General features: G+C 46.3%; 1 protein-coding gene and 1 long non-coding RNA gene across 8 annotated transcripts in view; one reads left to right on the forward strand and one right to left on the reverse strand.

Annotated features, from left to right (window-relative positions):
- The first annotated feature begins 1,110 nt into the window (after positions 1-1,110).
- The window catches only part of BIN2 (bridging integrator 2), a 31,779-nt gene continuing 5,100 nt past the window's right edge, over positions 1,111-27,789 (forward strand). Inside the window, exons 1-12 of one of the 7 annotated variants that reach the window (XM_059185316.1) lie at positions 1,115-1,264; positions 1,425-1,520; positions 7,710-7,790; positions 16,880-16,934; positions 17,225-17,319; positions 17,895-17,990; positions 19,896-20,003; positions 20,160-20,231; positions 20,337-20,422; positions 21,813-21,888; positions 22,713-22,795; positions 26,007-26,745. In XM_059185316.1, coding sequence (XP_059041299.1) covers positions 1,184-1,264; positions 1,425-1,520; positions 7,710-7,790; positions 16,880-16,934; positions 17,225-17,319; positions 17,895-17,990; positions 19,896-20,003; positions 20,160-20,231; positions 20,337-20,422; positions 21,813-21,888; positions 22,713-22,795; positions 26,007-26,745 — 1,668 coding nt within the window. In that variant the 5' untranslated portion in view covers positions 1,115-1,183. Of the gene's footprint in view, positions 1,265-1,424; positions 1,521-6,352; positions 6,705-7,709; positions 7,791-16,879; positions 16,935-17,224; positions 17,320-17,894; positions 17,991-19,895; positions 20,004-20,159; positions 20,232-20,336; positions 20,423-21,812; positions 21,889-22,712; positions 22,796-26,006; positions 26,746-27,789 lie in introns of those variants that run through there. The other 6 variants (XM_059185317.1, XM_059185320.1, XM_059185318.1 and 3 more) reach the window with 6 other exon arrangements.
- On the reverse strand, positions 2,264-3,730 carry LOC131838758 (uncharacterized). The gene is made up of 3 exons (XR_009356695.1): positions 3,643-3,730; positions 2,748-2,843; positions 2,264-2,454 (listed from the first exon to the last, which is right to left on the reverse strand). It is a non-coding gene; the product is annotated as an uncharacterized LOC131838758 (long non-coding RNA).

Consider the following 27,789-nt stretch of genomic DNA (forward strand, 5'->3'; position numbering starts at 1 on the left):
CTTAAAGTACCTTGAGGTCAGAGATCTGTCTCTCTCTCTCTTTTTAATTTATCCTTCGTTTCTCAACATGGAGCCATGTCTGTCACACAGCTGACCCTGAGTGCAGTACGCCTGTTTCAGGGAATGGCCTGGGAAACAGCATACAAGGGCCTCCAGCTTCCCTCTCCACTCCTTAGGAAGTCATCTTGACCCTCTTCCCCTCTTGGAGGAAGGTTACAGCACGGTAAAAATCTGTAAGTAAATGACACCTCCCAACCCAGTGTCCTAATCTCCAGCTATCCCCTCAAAGCCATCAGCTTCCAGTAGAAAACCTCGATGGGAGCAACGGGTGTGATCTGGGCAGCCTCATCCCCACTTTCCCAGCCTGTGCCTGTCTTCACACTCTACCTCCATGGAGTACACGCACCAGTCCATCCCGCTATAGACGTGTGCCCTCCTCCCCAGCGCGGGTTTCCATTCTCTCCTCCTCTGTCGTTTTCCAGTAAGATCCCCCGTTTTCCTAAGGACCCCCATTTCGAGTGCTGGCTCAGTTGTTCCTCCCTTTCAAATCCCGATGTGGAGTCCTGCGCCTTCCCACACTTGGTCCCTACCAGTTCAGGCTTACAGCAGAGGCTTTCCATCCTTAAAAACAGTAACCTGGAATAAGACGAGCATTCCACCCGGCAACCCCGAAGACATGGCCATGCAGTGAAACGTTTCCCAATACTCTTGCTAAGCGGAAATCGCAATCTTTCTACCCCATCGTTCCAGTTTATGCTGATGTTTATGGCGAATTGGCTGCGGGCATGAATGAGTCTTGACCCACATTAGAAAACTGTTCTTTGGGGCTGGTGCTCCCATCCCTCCGGGCGGCACAGCTTCAAGGCTGGTTTTGAGCGAGCACCACCTGAGGGCAGTCCCAAATTTCCAGCCTCCTCCTCGGAACAGGTAGGGCCCCCGCTCCAGACGTCCCCCTTGGAGCCCGGGGCTGAGCGGTGCTGGGCCTGGGGCCTCGGGACCACCGCAGCTGCGCGGGGAGCCCACCTGGGGAGGAGCCTGGGCGGCCGCGGGGGGTCTCGAGCGACGTGGGGCGGGGCCGCCACGGCCACGGCCGGATGCGAGGCATGCCGGGAACCGCACTTCCTCCTCGGGGGGCCTCCAGAAAACCACAGGCCGCCGGGCCAGGCCTCCCGGAGCAGGCAGGATGGCGGAGGGCAAGGCAGGAGGCGCCGCCGGCTTGTTCGCCAAGCAGGTGCAGAAGAAGTTCAGCAGGGCCCAGGAGAAGGTAGGTGGCCGCCCCCCCCCACCCCCCACCCGCCGGTCCCGCCAGCCGGATGCCGTGAGAGGGGCGTACAGGGTCCCCGGGGGGCCTGGGCCGAACCGATGGGTCCCCGGCTTCTCCTGCAAACAGGAGTGGGACCGGGTCCGGGTTTCCCTTAAAATAGAACGATTTGAGAGAACGGAGGAAATCACCCGATCTCGGAGGACGCCGAGGAGACAACTCAGGAACCCTAAACAAGGCTCGGGCCGACCCAGGACAGGTGGGAGAAAGGAACCAACGTTGGCAGTTTTTGTCATAGCCATCCAGCGACGATGGTATTTTACAGATGATGAAATTGAAGGTTCGAAAGGGAGAATCTCCGCAAACTCATAAGGCAGCCATGACCGGCTGTGCTACCAGCGAGGACCACCTAGTCCACAAGGACTAGAGTAGTTCTGCAGGGTTCTCTCTCTGTACCCACCCCTGCCTGACCTCTGCCCGTTGTTGAAGCTGATGTAAGCGGTAGCCCGTATCTGCCTTCTGTGCGATCTCTTTGGTGTTGGAAAGTACCCAGCCCGGGGTGATGAAGGAGCATCTCTTTCTAGATTGTGTTCTCCATTTAGCTCTGGGTGGTCCTACTCCAGCACTAGCATGTAGGTAAGCTGTCCCCCTGTAACACCTCTCTACACATTTTAATGACATTCTTATTTCTGCCTGTCCAGAGTTTGCCCTTCCCTTGTAACCTGAAGCTCTCAGCTCTCAACCTATCAGCTCCTGGTCCATGAACGTCCTTTTGTCTTTGAGGAAGCCAGGGTCATGTGAAAGAGTGGAGGAAAAGGAAAGATTTTGTGTGGCTAGACTTACTCTAACTTCACCTTGATCGTGGTTTCAGCGTCTTGAAAGGCTGTCTAGTTAAAATCTGATTGCGATCAGAGCCTGTGGGCAGATCTAGTTAGAAACCGTGTGGAGGAACAGGAGGGACCAGCTTCGCTATCATTTGGAAAAACAAAAAAAATCCAGAAGACCAAAAACTCTTGGACAGTAGTTATTTTAAAAATACACAGCAATTGGTTTTACCTCCCTCTTTCACCTCCTGTCCTCATCCAGCCAGTCATCAACACTGTGCCCCTGGCTTGGGATTCTCTCCTTTTCAAAGATTAGACTCGAAAGCCTTAGATAAATAATGTCCCGGCTCTGGGCTTCAGGTTCTGCATCTGTAAAAATGAGAAAGTCGATGTTAAGTGATTTGGAAATAAGACGTGGTAAGGACATACCAAAACGAGAGAAGGGGCGAGGGTGCCTCGAACCTCAGAGGCAAATACTTCCCAAAGGGAGAACCAGCCACCCAGCTACAACCTGTTCTTCCTGGTCTGAACCCCGAGAAAACAGAGAGCCCCCTCACATTTGTCTGCCTTAGGGAACTTGCAGGTTAAGGCAGAAAACAGGAAGATGCCCTGAACCCAGACATAAACAAAAAGGCAGGCAGACCCTGAACTTGGAGCAGTACCTCTGGCCCCCTGGAGGTCTTGATGCACTTGGATAGGGTGGGAATGGCCTGGAATGTGGGAAGGAGCTCAACTCAGCCTGCCAGAGTCCTTGAGTCCTGAGAGGTTTTTGAAGGCAAGACAGAGAGAGAGAAAGTTACCATCAAAAGAAAGGACTCCCTGGTACACTTTACAGTTGTTGTATTTTTCTTTATAAGCAGTTGGCTGTAATATTCTAAGTAAATATAGTAACTCAGGTGTCACCTAGTCAAATGGGTCAAATATTAAGCACCTATGATTGACGAGGCACAGGAAATTAAGAAAGACACCATCTCTCTCTCTATGAGGCTAGCACTCTCATGATATGCTCTCACTTTGTCTTTGCAACACTTTGAGCATGTTATTAACAGCCCAATTTTAGAAATGAAGAAATGAGACTTCAAAGCGATTGGCAAATGGCAGAACTATCACTGAAGGCCAGGTGTTCCGCCTTTGGATCCCAACCCCAGACCGCTGTCCTTACAAGGCTCCAGATAAACCATGCTGACATCTGTGCCTGCCCCCTTCTGCTGCTCTCTCAGGAGCCAAAGGAGGAGAAACCCCTTTTTCTCAGGCCTCCTCTGGAGAGCCAGGGGTTGAAGGTCCAGTGAGTGTCACACACAGTAGAGATGAAGCATTCTTTTTGTTTTATTTTCCAGTTTCCACCCAGACTCAACATGAGACTGAATTGTGTTTTTACAGCAAGATCCTTCTTCACATTTCAAATGAATGCTTTCACCATCTGTTTGTGATTTCTCTGTGGCAAATCTCTCAGTTCTCCCCTGAGAAGCGGCATTGTTTACCACCTCTTTGTCGGTCTTTTCCTCTACTGACTTTTATTCAACTTGTCTTCTAGAGGATTCTGTCAACAGTACTTACAGAAAAATTCCTTTGTCCAGGATCCTGGGCTGGACCCAGGAAGGAATTTAGAGATGAGTAAGAGGTACTCTCACCTGCCAGAGGCTTCCAGTCTAATTAAAAAAAAAAAAAGTGAAATGAGTCATCGGAGAGGTCTGCACTCTGTGGGAATTCAGAGGAGAGAGAAAGACTGAGGAGAATCCAGGGAGGTTTTATAGTAGAGGTGGAATTTGAGATGGGAATTATGGCTGATTAGTAGTTCCTCAGGCAACTGGTCGGGGGAGCATTCGAGCTGAGGAATGCCAGCATGAGCAAGGCCTGGAGTGTGGAAATCCTTTGAGGCCGGATAGTGAGAAATGCAGCTCAGCTGGAACGCAGGGAGTGGTGGCAGAAAACGCTGTTAAGTATATTAAGACCATCTTCAGGAAGAGCTTACTTTAGCATATATTCTGAAAGTGAGGATTTCTCACATAAACAACAGTATGGTTGTCCCGCCTAAGGAAAAAATTTTAACAAAATTCCATAATATCTTACCCAGGTCCTGTTCAAATTTCCCCAGTGGAGAGAGTAAACTAAAATATAATAAATGATTATGGGGGGAGGGTCCTGGTAAAGAACTGTAGCCACCAAACATATCTGCAATGATTTCTTTTTTTAAGCTTTGTCCTCATACCCCAATGTACATAAACGTTAAAATAGTTCAGTGAACCCTGGAACATTCTCGACCTTTTTCACCAAGCTTTCACATTTTGCCACATCCACTTTGTCTCCTGTTCCTATTCTTTCTCTCCAAATGTCTCCTGTTCTGCCAGGGGGCAAATTCTTAATGTAGAACTTTAGGGACCAGCATTGGGTGGGCTTTCATCGGCAAGTGACCCAAAGGTAAAATCTACTCATTCTTTCAGATGTTTGCTGAGCACGTACCTTCTGTTCTGTCAGGGAACTCTGGATAAGGAAGAATGTCTGCAGCATAGGTCTTGTGTCCTGATACACAGCCTGTTGCCAAGGGCAACAAGTGACTTAGGGCCCAGGGCACTGGGTGATGCTTTCAGGGTGATATCACACTCCTTTTTTCAGTTTCGGAATTAAAGACAGGAGTGTTCAGCACACATACTCACAGCCCTTCGAAGCCTTTTGCCTTGAACCCTGTGGGGGCTGGAGGAATCGGGTGTGTCCCATTAACTCAAGACTGAGCTGACCATCCTTTCTGCCCCTTCCACCTAAAAAATGAACCATGCCCCCCGGGGCAAAGGAAGGGAGGAGTAGCAGGAAGGAAGTGAGAGAGGCACTTACCACTAAAATAAGGTGGTTTTGCAACTTTCTGGTAGAGGATGGTGTTTTGTTGGTGGGGGAGGGAGGGTTGGGTTGGGGAAGCAGGTGGACTCCGCATACCCAGGGCCAGGTGTTCGGTGCGGTGAAGTTAGACACACAGACAGACCCATGGCTGAACTGAGAAGGAAATAGACAGGTGCTCCTCGGGAAGGGAGTGCAACCAGACGAACAACAATGGGTTTGTATTGAGTGCTCCCTGCAGGGTAGCACTGGGAAAGCATGTCACTTAATCCTCCCAACTTCAGGAGATGCTGTCATCTTAGTGGGAGAAGGGGAGTTCTCTAACCAGAGGCTCAAGAAACACATAGCTTTATTTGCCCAAAGGCTTACAGCAGTAAGTGGAAAGGCCAAGGCAAGGCATATTCTGTTTGAGCCCTTGATCGTAACCACCCCAGAGAGAGCTCCGGAAGTGAGAGATGCCAACCCCGGGATTAAGAACAGAGACACATGGGTCCGAGGCTCTACATAGGGCCTCCCCCAGGACCTGGGCACTTTTGCCTGTGATTCAGAGCCCTTCGCAGTGAGAAGTCTCCCTTTCTAGCTCCTTTACCCACCACTCCCCATAACACACTCTAAACCAGCCACATGGAGCCATCTCAAAAAGCCGTGTGAAAATGGGTACTTCTCTGACTTTGTCTCTTTCCATTCTCCCGCTTTATACTTTATTCCAGTCTAGCAAAATCTTTGTGTTTTTTTTAAGGCCTCATTTATTTATTTGAGAGAGGAGAGCATGAGCGAGAAGAGGGGCAGAGGGAGAGGGAGGAAGAGACTCCCTGCTGAGCAGGGAACCCAAGGCGGGGCTTAATTTCAGGACCCTGGGATCATGACGGGGGCCAAAGGCAGACGCTTAACCAGCTAAGGTACCCAGGCGCCCTGTAGTTTAGCAAAATCTTAATTCAAGGCCCAGCCTGTTGATACTCCTGTATCAGTCCCACTCTCCTTCCTGGTAGAAGTGTTAAGTATCTCTTTATTGGATACTGAGAAATCTAGGTGAATAAGGCAAGTACCCAATTCTCAAGGAGCCCACAGTTTAGAAGGACACACAGCTAGATAAATACAAATAATAAAACAGTAATAGAAGTGTATGCAAGGTGGAGAGGTTGTAAGTACTTAGGAGGGAGTGATTAACTCAACAGGGTGAAGTAGATGTGGTTAAGCATCGTAAAAGGATGTGGAATATGAGTTAGGGTTTTTACATCTTTTTTTGTTTGTTTGTTTGAGTCCTCTATACAGCCAGCCTGGGGCTCTGCCAGCCTGGGGCTCTGAGTCAACCCTGAGATCAAGAGTCGCCTGCTCTTCTGACTGAGCCAGCCGGGTGCCCCTATTTTTTTGTTTTTGTTTTTTTAATAGTTGCCTGAGAGACAAGGAGGGGACGAACATTCCAGAAAGAGGGCACATCATCTACAACAAGCAATAGTATGGCTTATTCGGGAAAGTAAAAAAGTGTTAGGGAGGGGACCTACAGGAAGGAGGACTAGTGTGAGGTGAGGCTTCCTGAGGAGTCAGGTCATTGAGACCTGTCTGCATGCTGGACTTTGAACTACAACTGATAGATACGCATGGGCATTTCATACAAATCCGTGGAGCAGACGAGTGGAGAATCGTGAGAAGGCGTTAGGCAGCTGCATGAGAGGCCTGTCGGCAGACAAGAAACAGCGAGCCCGGAGAACAAAGCGATGACAGACTTGAAGGCATGGGATGGTTTTCAGAAATGGACACAGTGCGGATTTGATGAAGGAAGTGAGAGAGAGGTAGTTGAGGGCAACCCCCGAGATTCTTCCTTGGACCTGGGTGGGGGGGTGTTAGTGGTGCCTCCTTCCAAACTGGGGGCTCCAGGTAGTAGAGCCTGGGCTTACTTTCTTGTTTATAGGTGAGTGTCTCCTGGGAGAACAGGCGCTGTATCTTTTTCATTTCCCTGTCCTTTGCTTTACCACTGAGACTAGAGTGGTAGTTAGCTCTCAGGTTCACAGGGGAGAGTAGATAGACGGAGAGCCTTCATTTCGAGCTGAGTTTCAAGTGCGTTTTATCAGTGTTCCTCACAGTTTTCCACAAGGGTCCTCCCAAGAAAAGAGTCACCGTCCTACCTGCTTCTCTCACCTCATCTATCTAGAGGAATCTGTGGCTGTGGCTGGAAGAGGGTCTTGCAAGCGAAAAGTCTTCAAGGCTCCTGTTTTACTTTTAAAATTAAGCAATGCTTGGGTGCCTGGGTGGCTCAGTGGGTTAAGCCTCTGCCTTCGGCTCAGGTCATGATCTCAGGGTTTTGGGATCGAGCCCTGCATTGGGCTCTCTCTGTTCACTGGGGAGCCTGCTTCTCTCTCTCTCTCTCTGTCTCTCTCTCTGCCTACTTGTGATCTTTCTGTCAAATAAATAAATAAAATGCTTTTTAAAAAAATTAATCAATGCACATTTTACATTCTTCTTATTAATCCTTATTTTAATGTAATACCACCCCCCCCCAAAAAATACCCCACTCTAAATAACAAGTCATTCCTGGCATATATATATGCCCTATTTATTCCAGGCTTTATATATACCCCCAGCACACTACTATGTATCCCCAGGTGATCCCCAATTTGAGAAGAACCACAAAATGTGATTTTTTTTTCATGATGTGCTATATTTTTTATTCCATTGGACTGATAGGAATACAGCCCTTTAACTGCATCTGAGACTCTGAGAAGCCAGAGTCCCATGAGGCCAACGGATGACAAAGACTTGACTCTAACCTGATGGACCTTTCCAACTCACATTCCCAGGTACTGCAGAAGTTGGGGAAAACTGTGGAAACCAAAGATGAACGGTTTGAACAAAGTGCCAACAACTTCTACCATCAGCAGGTAATCTGGGGCAGGTGGGGGGTGGGGAAGGGCGGCTTGGAGGAGGCAAGGAGACAGGAGGGCTGAATGGCAGAAGAAACAGCAGGTTCTGCAAATCAGCAGGTGCCCCTACTAAGCCATCCTCCCACCTCATCCCCTGCCCAGGGCTAAGGGCTACAGGGTGACCTGCTGCTTACCACTTTCCCTGGCAACCAGAGAAACGTCCCTTTCCCGTTCCTGCTGACCTGGGTTTTGGGAGAGAGACAAGTGTTCTTATTTTCTCTTAATGGTCCCCCTGGCTACAGTGGGATCCCCAGGTCCTTAAGACAAAGTTGCAGTGAACCCCTGCCCCCTCTGTTTTTGGCTTACCACTTCCCCAGGGTGCCTGTTTCCCGCCCTCTGGCTCTTCTCATCAGGGTAGCACCCTCTTTTCCTTGTTGCCTCTTTGTCTACTCCCTCTGCCTCACCTGAGCCCTCATTTCTAAAGAATCCCTCTGTCTTTCACCTGTCATTCTCCCCAGCACACCTCCTATTCTCCCTGGGCCTTCTGTCTTCGTGGGTCATTTTATGTAGAAATTTCCATTCAGAAGTGGATGACAGGTTTGGCCTCCCAGGGGATATTTCACTTCCGGTCTCCACCTGCCAGGCATTGTGCTTGGTGCTTTATGCACGTGATCTCATTTAACCATCACCTCAGTCCCAGAGGTTGCCGTCCCCTCTTTATCATAGAAGGGGGTCATTCACTTACATTACTATGCAGTTGTCATGCCGTTCAGCCGTGTCACTCCGGGTTAGGTCCCAGCTCACAGGTTAGGACAGAGCTGCCCGCTAGACTGCTTCTCCTCAGACACCAGTCACATGTGCCTGAGCTCCCATGCCCCCCTGCACTCCTGACCAGCGCTACAAATTTGGGGGTTCCCACTGGCCACTCAGCTTCCACAATCCATGAGGACAACTGACAGAACTCAGGAAAACGCTCTAGTTACAATCACTGCGTTATTACAAACGATACACATCAGGACCAGACAAGTGAAGAGACACATAAGATGAGGCCCGGGAGAGCTCTGAACAAGAAGTTTCTGTGTCCTCAAGACATGTCACCTTCCCAGCATGCTGCTAGAGGAACCGGGGGAAGCTCACCAAAACGTCAGTAGTCTAGAGCTTTTTTTATTGTGATTTCCTTACCTAGTGAATCCCTGGCCACATGATTGAATATAATCTCTAGTTCCCATTCTTTCCCTTCTGCTGGAGATCAGGCTGATATCACCTGTCTCAAAGACCCAGCCCTCTAATCACATGGTTCATCTTTCCAGCCTGACCAGCCACCAGCTGAGTCATTTGTTTAGCATAAACTGAGTCTGATCCGAGAGGCCCACCATGAATAACAAACACATTCCTATCGCTCAGGAAATTCCAAGGAGTTAGAAGTTACTTCCCAGGAACTGGGGACAAAGGCCAGCTAAATTCTTTATTGGACGGTATCAGTAAATTGAATTATATGGAAAATAATTCTCTCAAATTATATTAAAAGGACATTCACTATAATTCAGCAGTCGATTATATATTAGAATCACTTGGGAAACATATATGTATAATTTAGAGATTTTATTTATTTATTTGAGAGAGAGCATGAGCTGGGGGAGAGGTAGACAGGGAGAGGCAGACTCCCTGCTGAGCAGGGAGCCCCATTTGGATGTAGGGCAGGGCTCGATCCTTGGAACCTGGGATCATCAATTTGTATTATTAGTCCATATGTACATACCCATCTCTTAGCTTTAATAATTAGTCAACTCATTTCTGTCTCCACCTACTTTCCCTCATCCTTGATTACTGTGAAGCAAATTCTATATATCCTATCGTTTTATCCAGAAAAATTTCATTATCGATATCTAAAGATAAGGACTCTTTTAAAATATAACCACAAAGCCATTATCACACCTAAAAATATTTTCTCTGAGATATTTACTCCTTTCCAACAAACCGGAAAGGAGAAGAAAAACATGAATTAAAAAAATCCTGTTTTCGGGGCACCTGCATGGCTCAGTCATGATCCTGGGATGGAGCCAAAGCAGACCCCTTACCCGCCAGGAGCCTGCTTCTCCCTCTCTGTCTGCCCGCCACCCCCACCCCGCCATGTGTTCTCTCTGTCAAATAAATGAATAAAATCTTAAAAAAAAAAAATAATTTCACACCCTCCCATGCCGTTGTTTTATATTCTTAGAATCACCCGGCTATGAATGTGTATGATCTCTTAAGTAAATCTACAATAAATAGATAGTTTACCAAAGTGAGACTATTCCGTTGATACTGGTTTTATAACTTGCCGTTTTCAGTTAGCAATGTAATATATCCTTTCTGATACTCCACTAAAATGTAAGACTAAGTGATATTTTCAAAAAGTAGCACTAATTTTTTAAAAATTTTATTTATTTATTTGACAGAGACAGAGGGATCACAAGTAGGCAGAGAGGGGGGGGGTGGTGGCGAGAGGGGGGAAGCAGGCTCCCCGCTGAGCAGAGAGCCCTATGCGGGGCTCCATCCTAGGACCCTGAGATCATGACCTGAGCCGAAGGCAGAGGCTTAAACCACTGAGCCAGCTGCCCCAGTAGCTCTAATTTCTTGATATAAAATATCCAGTTAATGTTCACATTCTCCTAATGATGTCTTTTTTTTTTTTTTTTTTTTTTTTTTAGTTTGTTTAAATCAGCAACTTGTTGGCGTGTTTAAGTCTCTTAGGAAGAAAGTTAAATCTCTTCTTCACCTGCTACTTTCTGATTCCTCCCTCTTTGCAGTTTGTTTGTCGCTGACACTAGATTGTCCTCCCGCAGTTTCCTGCAGCCTCAACTTGATCGATTAGGTCCTCAGAGTATGGTTTAGCCTGCTCGCTTGGTTCTGGTATTTTCTATAAATTCATAGTTGTGTTTAGAGGCTTGATGAGATTCAGATTTTTGTTTGTGTTTGTTTGGGTGGTAAGAATACTTGGTATTTTTATAGGCCTGAGAGTTTACCATCTGGAAGCACACGATGGCTGCGTGTCTCCTTGTTTTGTGGGACAGGAACAGCCTTGGTTGATTATTAACTAGGGAGGCTGTGTTTTATATTAACTTTCCAGGTAGTGACGACGACGTAGTAGCGAGTCTGAGAACAGCATTGGCAACCTGCGGTTGAGTCAAACTAGGGGGGAAATAGGTTCTGAGAAGGAGGAGGTTTAATCAAGGTAAAAGCCGAAGAGCTGCCAAGCTGGGATTCCAACTTAAACCCTTTGCTTTTCCCCCTGCACCTCACTAGGAGGCCTCCGTGGGCCTCCGCTCAGTGACTGCTCTGTTCTGCTTCTAACTGCAGCGTGAAAAGAACAGGAATTAGTAAGTCAACACCCACATCGAGAGCTTTCTGACTCTTGACTCGTTCTGCACCTGTCTTTCGTCTTCCTCTCTGCCTTAAAGGATGGATCTGCCAATGGCAGGTGTGTGGGCAGAAGGGATAGGAAATGAAGGAAAGCCCATTAAGAAGATAGGATGGGGCGCCTGGGTGGCTCAGAGGGCTAAGCCTCTGCCTTCAGCTCAGGTCATGATCTCAGGGTCTTGGGATCGAGCCCCGCATCAGGCTTTCTCTCAGCGGAGAGCCTGCTTCCTCCTCTCTCTCTGCCTGCCTCTCTGCCTACTTGTGGTCTCTGTCTGTCAAATAAATAAATAAAATCTTTAAAAAAAAAAAAAAAAAAGAGGAGGATAGGATGTTGACAGTCCCCTCAGAATTTCCTGGGCGAGCCAACCACCTGAAAACACTGGAAGGGGGTGGAGATGGATTTGAGAAATGAAATAGAGGTCGAATAGGAATAAGGGAAAATTTTCTTCTTAGTGAAGGATTTTCCTCAAGTAACTGGTATTTGAGCTTGCGTGGAACGGTCACTTCACAGGCGTGTCACGGGGGCCTGCTACACTCCAGGGACTGGGCTAGATTCTGGGACTCCACTGTGAATAAGATAACACACCTGCCCTCAGGCTCTCACAGTTTAGGAACAAAGACAACAACAATACGACCCAGTCTGAGACTGGACCTGGGGTGGCTAAGACAAACAGAAGGGGAAAAGACAAGATCAAGGAAATTGAAAATGAAGTATTCCAGAAGGTGGACCAGTTAGTTGGTCATGTGCCCAGGGCCTTACTGCAATCAGCTTGTAGGTAAACTTTTCGTTAATAAGTAAATATCACTCCCAAACTTCCCAGCCTGATTTCAAGACCTTGCCATTTGCCTGGGTTTCTAACCAAATTTCTATAGGTAAGTTTTCCTTGTGGGCTCTGCGTGGCTGCTTCTTCAAACCATATTAAATAGGAAGAATAGTTTTCCACAAGCAGCATTTTACTCTCTTATTTTTGGTAGTGACAGCTGCTTCCAAGTCATTGCATTCAAAATCAAACCTAGGGTGCCTGGGTGGCTCAGACTGTTAAGCGTCTGCCTTTGGCTCTGGTCATGATCCCAGTATTCTGGGATTGAGTCCCACATCAGGCCCCTTGCTCAATGGGAACCTGTTTCTCCCTCTCCCTTTGCCTCCCCCTGCTTGTACGCTCTTTCTCTTTGTCAAATAAATAAATAAAATCTTTTTAAAAATAACAAAATAAAATAAAACCTAATGGGGCACCTGGGTGGCTCAGTCGGTTAAACCTCTGACTCAGTTTTGGCCCAGGTCATGATCTCAAGGTCTTGAGATCAAGCCCCACATTGGGCTTCATGCTCAGTGGGGAGTCTGTTGGAGATTCTCTCTCTCATTCTGCCCCTCCCCCAGCTTGTACATGCTCTCTCTCTCTTTCTCTCTCAGATAAATAAGAAATAAAATCATACCAGCTTCTTGCCTCCCTTTTGGACCTCCATCAAATCAAGCACTTTCAGCTCTCACTCAGGATTGGTCATACTACTTGCTGTTTTGCTGAGTGTTTGGATTTTTCTGAGTCTGTTTCTCTCCAGCAAGTGGGGGAACCCCAGGCCAAGGACTCTCTTAGCATGTAGCTTTGTCTGCCTAAGTGCTTAGGACAAGCTTCCAGAGGGAGCCGTCCATTAACTGAGGGCTGAGGCTGTCTGCGTAAGGGGGAGGAAGGTCCAACTCAGACTCTTCATGGGGCTGCCAAGAATTTGGCAAGGATTCAGAGAGCCAAAGTGATAAAATCATAAGCTACAGGCATAGAAATGGTCTTACCCAACATTTATAGGAAAATAAAGCCAGAAAAGTGGAATAACTTGCAGGGTTTTGACTCCCAGACAAGTGGGAACATAAGACTGGGAAAGTTGTATCTGTCAAGAAAGAAGAGAGATGCTGGGCAACCTGGAGCCATTTTGGGGCTGAGAGACAGGGACAGAGAGGCCAGCAAAATAAGAAGAAACCCAGTGGTGCCCCACTTCCTGCTACCACTACACACACACTCACACTTCATCTCTTCAAAGGAAAGAGCAAGAACATAAAGAACTTGGACCTACAGGTTTGATCCAAAAACAGAAATACAGTTGGGCTTCTGTGAGTGCGGGGGAAGGCAGAAGGCATTCACGTTTTATGGAATCTGGTATTGATAGAACCCCCTGGTTTTGCACAGCGGACACACAACCTCCATAGTCATGCACGATAGCCTTGATTACCGATCCAGTTTTTCAGGCCACATAATATCTAATGGGAGAAAAGCAATTTTGATTTCATTTGTAGAAATCACGCGAAATGGTTTAACAGCTTTTATTAGTTATATGTGTATTTTGGAGACCAAATCTTCATGGTGAAGTAAAAATGGCGCCTACATTCTTTTCTTTCAAAAAAGCACTTCAAGGGGCGCCTGAGTGGCTCAGTGCTTTAAAGCCTCTGCCTTTGGCTGGGGTCGTGGTCCCAGGGTCCTAGGGTCCTGGGATCGAGCCCTGCATTGTCCGGCTCTCTGCTCAGCGGGGAGCCTGCTTCCTCCTCTCTCTCTGCCTGCCTCTCTGCCTACTTGTGATCTCTGTCTGTCAAATAAATAAATAAAATCTTTTAAAGAAAGAAAGAAAGAACTTCAAATCCTTGTTAATTTTTATAATCCTCAGAACTCTCTCAATCTTTGGCTATCAGATTTTTTAAAATCTTAAACTTATACCCACCTACCAGATCCAGGTTTAAAAGATTTTGTGTACATTGAACATCTTAGACTGTTTAAACTTTTTTCCCATGAATGAACAAGCAAAGAGGAAATTAAACATCCTTCCTGGTGAATGCTGAGTGTTTCTGAATTTTGGTGACTATCTCCGTTGTGCTATTGAAAGCACTTCCTTAAGGTCACCGGAAACCTCCAGTTACCAAGTCCAGTGACTGTGACTGGTTCTTCCTGGACTCTAACCTCTCTGTAGCATCTGGTCCCTCCTTGGTCATTCTCTGACGCTCTCCGGGTACCCACTTGCTGTGACACCCTACACAACATCGGTTCTTCTCCCACATCTCTGACAGTGTCTTCAACTCCCTTGAGTCCACCAAAGGGTTGTGTTTCTTGAGCCCTTGCATTCAGCCCCAAGGACTTTTAACCTGAGGTATGGTCAAATGTTTGGACTGGCTTAGAAGTGAGGCAAAAGATGGACAAAATAATTGTTCCAATTTTCTGTGACCTAGTTGACCTAGATTTTCTGCCGCTGAATTTACATAATAATGATCTTTCCTGCCAAGATTTCCACAGGGGAAAAAAATACATATTTTTTTTTAAAGATTTTATTTATTTGTCAGAGAGAGGAGTGAGAGTGAGCACAAGCAGACAGAATGGTAGGCAGAGGCAGAGGGAGAAGCAGGCTCCTGGCTGAGCAAGGAGCCCGATGTGGGACTCGATCCCAGGACGCTAGGATCATGACCTGAGCCGAAGGCAGCCGCTTAACCAGCTGAGCCACCCAGGCGTCCCAAAAATACATATTTTTAAGATTTATTTATTTGAGGGGCACCTGGGTGGCTCAGATGGTTAAGCGTCTGCCTTCAGCTCAGGTCATGATCCGATCGGGTCCTGGAATCAAGCTCTGCATCGGGCTCCCTGCTTTGGTGGAGAGCCTGCTTCTCCCTCTCTCTGCTGTTACCCCTGCTTGTGCTCTCTGTTCTCTCTGTCAAATAAATAAATAAAATCCTTTAAAAAAAAAAAGATATATTTATATGAGAGAGCTGCGGGGGAGGGGCAGAGGGAGAGAGAGAACCCCAAGCAGACTCCCCACTGAGTACGGAGCCCAATGTGGGGCCAATCCCACGGCCTACGACCTGACCTGAACCAAAATCAAGAGTCAGACACTTAACCAACTGAGCCCCCCAGGTGCCATCCCACAGATTAAAAAAAAAATCTTACGTTGTTAGGTAGAATTTTCTGATTTTCAGTTTTTCACCCATAAATTTTTTTATACTGTTTGTTTGCTTACTGAACCTATCTAGTGCTGAACACAAGCAAATAAAACAAATGAACAAGTTCTTAAGTGCTTTATGGTATATGCATAATACATCTTAACTTAAATACTCCTTCCCCAGAACTGGTGTGAGGATCACTGTTCGGCCCTATTGGCCCTGCCCTGTGGTTTACCTTTCAGTGGGCTGCCTCTTTCAGTCCAGGCCCACACTCCAGAAGTCACGCTCCAAATGTCAGTGGTCTGGCCTCAAACTCCCTTCTCATACAACTTCTAGAAACTGGAGTCCTCGCAGAGGAAAGAGAATCAGAAAAGGCTTTAAATAATGCTAGGAGCAACAACAGAGGGAGCCTATGAAAGACAGGACTCGGTGCAGGGTCTGGGAAGGATGTCTTCCAACATGTGCAAGAGATACCAGATCTGCTCTGAGTACAGAAGGCCAGCCTGAGAGCAGTGGGCCAGAGTTGTAGAAGAGCTTTTTTTTTTTTTTAAAGATTTTATTTATTTATTTGACAGAAATCACAAGTAGATGGAGAGGCAGGCAGAGAGAGAGAGAGGGAAGCAGGCTCCCTGCTGAGCAGAGAGCCCGATGTGGGACCCGATCCCAGGACCCTGAGATCATGACCCGAGCCGAAGGCAACGGCTTAACCCACTGAGCCACCCAGGCGCCCTAGAATAGCTATTTAAAATTAAAGCACAGGGATGCTGCCTGGGTGTCTCAGTCGGTTAACTGTCTGCCTTCGGCTCAGGTCATGATCCCAGGGTCCTAGGATCAAGTCCCTCATCGGGCTCCTTGCTCAGGGGGGAACCTGCTTCTCCCTCTACCTACTGCTCCCCCTGCTTGTGTGCTCTCCCTCTCTCTCTCCCTCTCACACATGAATAAAATAAATAAATAAATAAATAAAGTATTTACGAATAAATAAAATCGAAGCACAACCTTCACAAGAGGTCATGAGTTTCTGGTTGCTGGCAGTATTCAAGAAACAGAAGCTAAATTGACATTTATTTGTTAGAGTTAAAACAAAAGTGGTTCATCTGTTGGGTTGGAGATTTGAATGTCCAAACTTGAGTGATACCTTCCTCTTCTTTTCTCCCTTCTTCTTCATTTTCCAGGGAGGAGAGCTAGGCTGTGCTTGTGAGGCCCAGCCTAAAAAAAATTGAGAATTGGAACACAGGAGCGAAGATAAGGTTGGGTAGACAGAGCTATAGATGAGGCCATCGGAGTTGAAACAGGAGGAGAATCAGTGATGAGCCATTTGGAAGAGAAGTGTAAAGCACGTGACTGATGGAAGGGGAAGGTAAAGGGAGGCAAGGCAGAGAAGGATGTCAGGGGAGGAGAAGGACGGCCCGTATGGGGGTTCAGGGGAGGAGAAGGCTGAGTGTCTGCAGAAGATAGTGGCAGATTACTTACCCAGAGAGGAAGGTGTAAGCCAGAGGATCGCATAGACACAGTCATGTAGGACACTTAAATTTCAGCAGAGGACCTGGGGTATAGGCTTCTGTTCACTAGAAGAGAGAACAGAGGCAAGAAGGCCTGCCAATGCCATAGGAACAATCTCCGAACAGAAACTGCCCCCAAAAAGACAACCTACAACTTCTGGGTATAGAGAACAGAGGCTGATTTATACCATTTGCAAATTCCAGGGCTGATTTCTGCTTCTAACCTAACTTCTCTACCTTGACCTCTAAAGCATCTCTCCAAATGTATCTCTTTGGTCACCAAAAACACTTCTCCCTTCCAGGCAGAAGGCCAGAAGCTCTACAAAGACCTGAAGAACTTCCTTAATGCAGTCAAAGGTGGGTAGTGTGTCACACAGGAGAAGCGAGCCTCTGAGGGCTCTGGGGATGGAAAGAAAACCAACCATTCTCAGGCATTTTATCACTTGCCTGCCCCTGATGCCCACAACTTGTGGGCATAGGAAGAGCGGCCTTTCCTGTCCCAGCCCCCCCAGTTTTCCTCACGGATCACCCAAACCTTCTGGGTATGCATCCTTTGGGGTGGACCAGCTGGTCTGCCCGTTCACCCGGTTGGTTACAGCAGCCTCCCTGGGGGGAAGGTATGGTAGGACCAACTTCTGTCCTTTCAGTGATGCATGAAAGCTCGAAGAGAGTGTCAGAAACCCTGCAGGAGATCTACAGCAGCGAGTGGGACGGTCACGAGGAGCTGAAGGCCATTGCAGGGGTAAGAGCGTCCTGGCTTTAGAGGTCTTCTGCACTCACCCCTGCCCTCATTTCAGCCTTCTCTTATCTTCTCCATCTGAGCAAACAGGAAAGCAAAGGAGCCAGTCTGAACCCCTCATGTGTATAGCCTCAGTCATGGGTGGTAGCACAAAGCAACAACCGTGAAGGTAAAGACAAGTGTTCCCTGGTCTGCGGATGCCTCTGCGGTCAGCCATCTTCCCCTCCTTAAAACCTTACAGAAGCCGTACCTACATAAAACCCAACTGGTTGTCTTGGAAAACTAACTTCATGCAGTTTTTTCTTTCCAAATTTCCCTGTCCTTCAAGCTCTAGAGTCCAGGACTCTGACTGCCTTCTCCTGTTCTTGTCCCTGAATGTATGGCCAGGCTGTTACAGGGCAGTTTCTAGGGGTAGGGCTGTTTCTTCATCTGACCCTTTGCCGGAACCCAACGTGACATTCTAAACACAGCACTCCAAAAAGGCAGTTTGCTACAGAAAGGATTTGGGTTTTCCCTGGTATACAGTTGTTGCCGAGAAGCGGGGCCCTCACCTCTGTCCTCTGCCCTCTGCCCCACAGAATAATGATCTTCTTTGGGAAGACTATGAAGAGAAACTAGCTGACCAGGCTTTGAGGACCATGGAAAACTACGTAGCCCAGTTCAGCGAGATTAAGGTAATCAGTTTCAGAGTCGAGGGGGGCCCCCAGAGGTAAAAGGACATACAGGGTCAACATCCTAAGTAGAGTTCAAGCCCACGGTTAGGAATGAAGCTTAGGAAAAAGATGTAAAAATCAGGGGCTGGATAGGAGGGTTAGGGTAGAGGGTTAAAGGTGTGAAGGGCATGTATGTTTATTTATTTACTTATTTTATATATTTGTATATATACATATATATTTTTAGTGATGTTCAACAAGTTTATTTTATTTATTTATTTTTAAGATTTTATTTATTATTATTTGACAGAAATAGCAAGGGAGGAAACACAAGCAGGGGAAGTGGGAGAGGGAGAAGCAGGCTTCTTGCTGGGCAGGGAGCCTGATGGGGGGCTCGATTCCAGGAGCCAGGGATCATAACCTGAGCCCAAGAAAGATACTTAATGACTGAGCCACCCAGGCGCCCCAAGGGCATGTTTAGAATTAAGTTTCAGTGAACTAGATCCGAGTGGGTTTTGAATTAGATCCAGGTCAAGGCATCCATTTAAGTGATGAAAAGAAAAAATAGCTAATAGGGATGCCTGGGTGGCTCAGCTGGTTAAGCGGCTGCCTTCAGCTTAGGTCATGATCCCAGAGTCCTGGAATCGATTCCCACATGGGGCTCCTTGCTCAGCAGACAGCCTGCTTCTCCCTCTCCCTCTGCCATTCCCCCTGCTTGTGCTCTCTCTCTCTCTCTCTGACAAATTAGTAAGTAAAAATTTTTTTAAAAAACTAGCTGATATATGGGGCACCTAGGTGGCTCAGTGGGTTAAAGCCTCTGCCTTCGGCTCAGGGCATGATCTCAGGGTCCTGGGATCAAGCCCTGCATGGGGCTCTTTGCTCAGCAGGGAGACTGCTTCCTCCTCTCTCTCTGCCTGCCTCTCTGCCTACTTGTGATCTCTGTCTGTCAAATAAATAAAATAAAATCTTAAAAAAAAAAAACTGATATGTTTATTGTAGAGAAGAGGAAACTTGGAGGAATCATGAGTCATAACAATTATCTTCCAGTACTGGGAGGTCTGTTAGGTGAAAGAGGGATGCAGCCTGTTCTAAATAGTTTCAGAGAGCATAGTTAGAATTCATTGATTCATTCAACTCAGATTTATGAAGCTTCTACCTTGTCAGGCACTGCGCTGCTTATAGATTCATACGGAGAAATTAGAGGGATCCTGATTTAAGTTTCTCATAGAGCTTTCAAACACTGAAATATACTGTGAAGTTGGGAGTTGAAGTTCAACTTCAAGCAAAAGTTGAACTACTGATTTTGAGTATTACAGAGAAGCTCCATGTATGAAATAGGAAGTTGGACCAGACAATCACTAAGATCCTAGCAAAATCTAGGATTGGATTTGTAGTTCGGATGAGACTGCGAAGATGCTCTCTCGGTGTACACCGTAATTTACTACTTTTATTACGCTTTAGGGTTTTCAAAGCACTTTGTAGTCAGCGTTTGATCTTTAAAATAACACTGTAGAGCAGATGAGGCTGCTGAAGTTCTAGAAGAGATGTGACTTGCCCTCCGGCACAAGGCTAATAGGTGGCAGCACTGGGAGTAAGACCCCCATTTCCTGACTTTGAATTCAGCTGGATCCTCAAGGCCATTGCTCCTGGAGCCTGAACCCAGTTTTTTAGTGGGTTCATAGGAAATATTAACTTTTAGTGCAGGCTTCCACGAACTCTGTAGGATTTTCCTCTCTCTTCCCATCCCCGCTGCCATCCGCAATGAGAATCCCCATTCTTTCCAAATAGCAACAGAAATTCCATGGGCTCCAAGCTGTTAGAAAGTGAAATTTGGTAATAGGACCCAGTTTGTTTGCTACTCTGTTAACCTGCATCCCATCCGCTGAAAAGTGAGTATCAAGGCCCTCTCTCCTGACTCTGGTTTAGGAAAGAATTGCCAAGCGGGGTCGGAAACTTGTGGACTATGACAGTGCCCGACACCACCTGGAGGCGGTTCAGAATGCCAAGAAGAAAGATGAGGCCAAGACTGCCAAGGTAAAAAAAAAAACACAAAACAAAACAAAACGGTGAAACCTTCCTGCCCTCTCTCCCCTCCGTAACAGTGGCAAGTCACTGGGCCAAGCCGGGTTTAGGAAATGATAAATTCAGCATCCAGCGTCCCAAAGGAAATCCCATTTTCCCTGACACCAGTGCTCAAAGGGTAGTCAGAGATGCCAAGGCTGGGGAGGACACGGGTCTGGGGAAGGAGAGGTGTGGCTCCAGGTAAGCCAAGTCCCTAAAAAGAATGCAGGGAAGATATGCGGCCGCCTCAAGCCTCAGATTCCAGATTGAGGGAATCTGTCCTGTCTCTTTTACCCCACCCCCCAGGCAGAAGAAGAGTTCAACAAAGCCCAGAGTGTGTTTGAAGACTTGAACCAGGAACTGCTGGAGGAGCTGCCTGTTCTTTATCACAGGTAATGGTTGACAATCAGGAAAGGCCTAGATTTCTGGGCCTAAGGAGGCCCAGGTTACCTGGCAACCCAAGCATGTCGCCTCAAGAAAAGAGCTCTGTTCCCAGAGCAGGATGTTGCCTCAGCCCTGCTACTGGCTGGCTGGATGATATTAGGCAAATGGCCTTATCACCCCAGATGCTGGTTTCTTCATCTGCAATACAGAGATAACCCTGCTTGGCCTGCCAGCTTTTCCGGTTTCAAGGCAAGATGCTTATCGGCTAGGAGTGATCTTGGCAAGTCAATTACTGTCATCATAGGAGCTAGGAATATCTGGTTTCATGCTTCAGTGTCTATTGTTTTAAATGAGCTTGGTTCTTGAACATCCAGATTGATCTAGAAGATAAACCACGGGATGATTATTTCTATTAATGATGTCTTTGCTGCACAGAAGGTGAAAGTGTTTTAGATGTATCTGGGTAGAAATTCTCTTTGTATCCTATTTTCTTTTTTCTTTTTTTTTTTTTTTAAAGATTTTATTTATTTATTTGACAGAGAGAAATCACAAGTAGATGGAGAGGCAGGCAGAGAGAGAGAGGGAAGCAGGCTCCCTGCTGAGCAGAGAGCCCGATGTGGGACTCGATCCCAGGACCCTGAGATCATGACCTGAGCGGAAGGCAGAGGCTTTAACCCACTGAGCCACCCAGGCGTCCCAATTTTCGTTGTACAAGATATGCTGCAATGTAGCTATAGTCAGTATTTTCTGTTGCCACTTAATATTATTCTGTGTATGATGGAGCCTTTTAAATAACTACATGTATATTCAAACACTGTTTATGTGACTCGTGATTTAAATAGCACTGGAATTTAATACAGTTTCTTTAAATGTAAACTGCCCCAATTCATTTATAGTAGAATTCCACTAATGTGCACACCACTCCATAGCAGTCCAAGTAGTGCGTAACAAGAAAGAGTAATTATTTATTATAATAATTATTATCACATGACCTTATATTTAGAGCGCACTTTAAAAAGGCCTCACAGTACTTTCATTCATATCTACTTTAATACCTAAAGAGCCTGAATCAAGAGAGCTTCATGCAACTAGAGGTCTCTCCTACTTTGATGTCAGACTGGACTGATAAGTGTCTCCTCTGACCTTCCCACCCTCTTCCAAGAGTCAAGTGTACTCCTGGCCTGACTTGACAAGTCCAGATTCCAGAACATCCACAGTCTAGGGTATGGGGTGCTTTTCTCTGAGGATCTTGGTGTTGGCAGGTGTTGACTTAAGCTTCCACCTTGTATTTCAAAAGGTTTCCTTTACTAACCTTACCCAGATGTGTTGTTGTGGGGTTTTTTGTTATTGTTTTATTTTTTTATGTTGTTTTTTGTTTTTTTTTTTGCCTCCTGACAGTCGTATTGGATGTTATGTGACCATCTTCCAAAACATTTCCAACCTGAGGGACGTCTTCTACAGGGAGATGAGCAAGGTGAGAAACCTCCACCCAAGGTAGACACCTAGGTGGGTTTTTCTAGGAAATAGGAAAGTAGCCCTAAATGTACATAATCACATTAAATATTGATCATAGCAGGTTTGAGCCCTCAACTGACTGTGTTGAACTGTGTTAAAGCACAGGTGTACACATCAGAGGGCCCTCCTTGTCTCCATGAACAACTGAATAATGGCAACCAGATTTGACCTTCAGATAAATAAAGGAGGTTAGCCTGTGGAAGGAAGAGCTGAAATGCGGAACCAAGCTGTGAAACCTTTATCTTGTGTTGCTAGGGAGCAAAGGGGGCAGTGTTTAAATACAGGTCAGTCTCTCAGGTAGCTGGGTATGAATGGAGAAGGCCAGTCCTGTTCAGTGAGAGGCAGCCCCAGAACACTACCTCATGGGACCTTTTCTAGTCCCAGGTTTCTGAGACTTGGTTCTGTCACAATGTTAATTAAATCCATGTACACATTCACATATTCCTCTCCACACTTGCTTTAGCTAAATGATGGTGTGCCTCGTTAGTATTTCTTCCCTGGATTACCTGAGAGAATCTAGAACCTCAACTTAAACATCAAACATCAAGGACCCAGCCTTGAGAGAGCCGCCCTTCTGACAGAAGAGGCAGAACTTAGACACAGTCCAGAAAGAAGGGGCATCAGGCAGGGTCCTGGACGCTAGTGCCAAAGAGATGAGGGGGAATTTTATAGTTAAGGGTGGGGAGGGTATTGTTTTGGGAACTGTGTGAAAGGGAGAGGAGAAGGGATATGTCTGTCTCAGGTCCCTACCAGCTAGCCACCCATCTCTCTTGCTGGCTGTAGCTGAACCACAGTCTCTACGAGGTGATGAGCAAACTGGAGAAGCAGCATTCCAACAAAGTCTTTGTGGTGAAGGGAGTATCCAGGTGAGCAACTCCTCTGAGACTTCTTGCTCCTTCGTGTCTCCTGTCAACATACGCAGCACTCTCGCTGTACCTGATCCTGGCCTTCCCTTCGTGTTCACGCCCATCATATTGTTAGTTATTTGTATTATGGCTCTATATAAATCCTTTTTCTTTGTGTGAACTATTTCAGCGATCACTAAAGGTATAAAGAACGATGCACTAAAAAAGAATACAATAAGTAGCCATACAGCTATCACCCAATCTATGAAATCAACTATCCTATGTACTATTCAGGTCCCCAGTATCCGCCTCCCCACCCATCCTGCCCCCTCATCTAAGGTAACCACTGTCTTAAATTCAGTATCTGCTTTTCCCATGCTTTTCTTTTTACTTTTTGGCACACATATATACCCACAGAAACTACCATTTTGCATGTTTTTAAAATTTATAAAATGGAATTATACTACGTATGTACCTCTGCAACTCCTTTTGCTCTCTCTGTACTCTTTGTGAGGGTCATGGGCCCTGCTGCTGCACGTTGCCAGCTCTGGTCTTTCCTTTCCTGGTTACGGATGCTGTTGTGGAGCTAGTCTACAATTTATGTATCCGTCCTCCTGCTCATATTTCCAGTTTCCTGCTCTTACAAATAATGTTGCAATGGACACATTTTACATGGCTCCTATGACTGTTACCAAGAGTGTCTTTAGGGTACTGGGAGTGGAGTTGCCGAGTCACAGGCCATGCATCTGGGCCTCTTCAGCCTTACCAGACATTGGCATTGTCCTGCCGCTTTCTAAAGTGCCCAGTTTATAACCCACTAGCAGCAGATAAAAGCCCCTGTTGCTCCATATTCTCGCTACACGTGACCTTACTAATTTTTCCAAACTAACAGATATGAAATGGATTTTTTTTTTTGCAACTTTAATTCATATCTCCACAATTGCTAGCTAGCTTGAACTTCTTTCCATGTTATTGGCCATTTAAGGTTCCTTCCTGGGGCCTTCCTGTTTATCCTTATTTTCACATTTTTCATTTAGATTGTTTATCTTTTTAAATTTTTTTAAAGATTTTATTTATTTATTTGTCAGAGAGAGCAAGCACAGGCAGAGGGAGCAACAGGCTCCCTGCTGAGCAAGGAGCCCAATGCAGGGCTTGATCCAAGGACTCTGGGATCATGACCTGAGCTGAAGGCAGAAGCTTAACCAACTGAGCCATCTGGTCATCTCTAGATTATTTACGTTTTTTTAAAAATTTGACTTGTAGAACAATTCAGCTGTCCTTTAGAATGTGATCACTTTCTCATTCTGAGGCCTTTGCTCAGGAAGATTTAAGTTCCCACTACGTACAGGGTTTTATGCTGAGAGTTAGGGATCCAAAGACAGGAGACGTGTCCTTTGGGTGATTTACCAAAAGTTGGAAGGGCAGGAAGTGTACCTAAGGAGACGAGGAACAATATAAGTTTGCCCATACTAAGTACCTGATGAGACCAGCAGGAATTCCAGAGAAGAAGGTACTTGCCATCATATGGATGGTCAGGGAGGACTTTAAAAGGAGGTGGTGAAACTGACCTTGGGACTTGAAGGAAGAATCAGGCTCATATTTGTTATTAGTACTATTCATTTAGCAATTTGTTATAGACTGTTAAAAATCATCACTAAAGGGTCAGTGTAGATTTTCCAGATGAACTCCCTTTTGCTCTAAAAAATTCTGTTTCTCTTTTTCCCAGCATTAAAAGCCAGAGTTCTTTCTGTCTCTTCATCTGAAACCTACTATCATTTAAACCAAGATGTCCCAGAACCTTGTAGGGAAATCTGGTTTTTATCTTGCTATGTCCTGGGCCTTCTAAACCTGCTGACTCCAAGAATGCTAGTGCTAGAAGGAACCTCTGTCACTCAGATTATCTCACGTCAGAAACTCCCACAAGGCAGAAACTAAGTTTCTCTCTCTCTCTTCCTATGCCTGTCTCCCATCCTTGTGCCTACATAATTGGTACCTGTCAAGTAAATATTTGTGGATTGCTTAATCTGCTTGTGGACAGTACGTAGGAGGCACCTGAGCAGGCGAGAAGGAGTCAAACTGATGTTGACTGTAGAAGCACTAAGCCCGGTATCCAGCATACTTGATAAACGTTACAGTCAATTTCATTATCCGTGGTGCTCGTGTTCTATAAAGTAACGGCGAGCACCAGATTCGTGAATACTGAACCATTGCTGCTAAGGTAAACACAGCATTAGGTTCCTGTGAGTTTCTGCTCCCAGCGTCTTCATCAGCCAATCAATACATAACCTCATCTGCTGTGTGTTTCTTTTTAAAGACACCTTATTTGCTACATATTGCTAGGGTGCCTGCCTGGTTCAGTTGGTTATGCATCTGACTCTTGATTTCCACTCAGGTCATGATCTCAGGGTTGTGGAATTGAGCCCCAGGTCAGGCTCTGTGCTCAGCGTTGAGTCTGCTTGAGATTCTCCTCTGCCTCTGCTTCTCCCCCATCTTGTGCTCACTCTCTAAATAAGCAAATAATATATATCATTGATTCCTTCATATTGAACTTCTAGCCAACAGCACCATAATTCATGCTGGAGGGAAGCTTCTCTAATGTATTATTTCTCTGTAAGGCATGTCACAGTTTTCTGGCCCTGAGCACTTTAGTGCTATACTTGGAGACCATTTTAAACAAGAGAATCACCAACAAAAAGCACAACAATGTGAAAAACATGGCCAGATGGACACATTTGCAGTGTAAGAGCCAAAACACAGCAGAGGATTGCCTTCTTAGACCTCAGCTGGGAAAGTGCTCGTCTAGGCACTCATCTTTCAAAGCTCATGTATGTCCGCAGCTCGCTGCAAAGGCGTCATGAGAATTAATTTTGGAGTGGCAAATAGGTTTTAGGGAGGAGGTGAACTTGCAAGTACAGAATCCCCAAGCACCACCTGTATACCTATCACCCAGGGAATCCTTCCCACAGAGAAAATATTTTGTCGGTGTTTTGCTGTGTTTTTTTTTTTCTAGTCTTGTTTTCTTTATATATTTTTATATAATTGAGATTGTGATATGGATAAAATTTTATAGCCTCTTTCTCACCTTATGAAGGATGATTGCGAGGTACACAGACTTTCTCATACATTGCTCTGTTGTGTCTTATTATTACATGCGTGCCTCGTTATTTATTAGGAGTGTTGGGTTGCTTCCAGTTTTGAGCTCTCCTGAATCCGAATGCTTGTGTTTTCTCAGCAGCAGCAGACGCTCTCTAGTCATTTCTTCCCCAGTTCCTACGTCTGCAGTCTCCAGCCCCCTGACCTCACCTACCAGTCCCTCTGCACTTTCTTTGAAGAAAGAGAGGGATTCCGTCTCTGCAAGTGAAGAAGAGCTGGCATCTGATTTGGCCCCAGGAGAAAAGGATTCTGAGATTAAAGACAAGGAGACGGAGGAGGAAGAGTCGGAAACCAGCTCCTCTGAGGAGGAAGAGTCCCTGCCTGCTTGCAACGGTCCCGCCCAGGCCCAGCCCTCTCCCCCCACTGAGGGCGGCAGGTCCCAGGAGGAAGTTCTCCCTTGCTCGCCCTCTCCGTCACCAGGCAGTGCCCTTACCCCCTCAGAGCAGCCCTCATCTCTCCCAGAAGTAGTCCTCCGAACCCGCACCTCAAGTGAAGGAGCTGAACAACCAAAGAAGAGAGCCTCTATCCAGAGGACCTCAGCACCTCCAAATAGGCCTCCTCCACCCAGAGCCACTCCCAGCCCCCGGCACTCCTCAGGAAACATACCCTCCAGCCCTCTAGCCTCTGAGCAGGGCTCACCTGCTAGTCCCAGGGCCTTCTTGGGGGCTGGGACTCCAAGTCCTAGGACCTCTTTAGAGGTTTCTCCTGACCCACAGCCACCAGAAAAGCCAGTAAGAACTTCTGAGGCCAGAGAAAAGGAAAGCATCAACAATCTGAATCCAGAAGAACTTTGTATTTCCCCTACCTTGATGTCTGAGGTGAGATTGGATCTCGTTGAGTCCTTTTTTTTCTTTCTTGAAGATATTTAGTTATTTATTTGAGAGAAAAAGCATAAGACGGGGGATGGTCAGAGGGAGAAGCAGACTCCCCACTGAGCAGGGAGCTCAATGTGGGGCTCAGTCTTGGGACTCTGGGATCATAACCTGGGCCCAAGGCAGACACTTAACCAACTGAGCCACCCAGGCTTCCCCAGGTTAAGCCTTTATTCCCTTTTATTTATTTATTTTTTTAAAGATTTTATTTATTTATTTGACAGAGAGAGATCACGAGTAGGCAGAGAGGCAGGCAGAGAGAAAGAGAGGAGGAAGCAGGCTCCTGCCGAGCAGAGAGCCCGATGCGGGACTTGATCCCAGGACCCCGAGATCATGACCTGAGCCGAAGGCAGCGGCTTAACCCACTGAGCCACCCAGGCGCCCCTTTATTCCCTTTTAAAACCACCATATATATCATCCTTACTATAGTCAGCTTGTCCCAGGTGATAAGATCTTACGTCATTAGATTCCAGGTTTTTTTTTTTTTTTAAGATTTTATTTATCTATTTATTTGAGAGAATGAGAGAGAGAGAGAGAGAGAGAGAGTATGAGAGGAGAGAGGGTCGGAAGGAGAAGAAGACTCCCCGTTGAGCAGGGAGCCCGATGTGGGACTCAATCCTGGGACTCCAGGAGCGTGACCTGAACTGAAGGCAGTTGCTTACCAACTGAGCCACCCAGGTATCCCTAGATTCCAGTTTTAAGGACATTCCTGGACCTCTTTTGGTTCTGGGGATTGTTTCATATATTCATAGCAACTAATTCAGTGCCATGTACTCTTAGGGTAGTTGACTTCTGCAAATGATTATCTCTAATATTATTATTATGAGCAGAATCTTGCTAATTTCTTTCTTTTGCTCCAAATTCTGGGAGTTCCAATGTAAAGAATCCACAGCTGGCATCTAGAGCTTTACCTTCTTTAGTTGGGGGGTGGGTGGGGAGGAGGGTCTCATTTTGGTTTGTCATATTTATGACTACGGTAAGCAAAATGGC

This window comes from Mustela lutreola, chromosome 8 (genome assembly GCF_030435805.1).
Source record: "Mustela lutreola isolate mMusLut2 chromosome 8, mMusLut2.pri, whole genome shotgun sequence".
Taxonomy (NCBI): Eukaryota; Metazoa; Chordata; class Mammalia; order Carnivora; family Mustelidae; genus Mustela; species Mustela lutreola.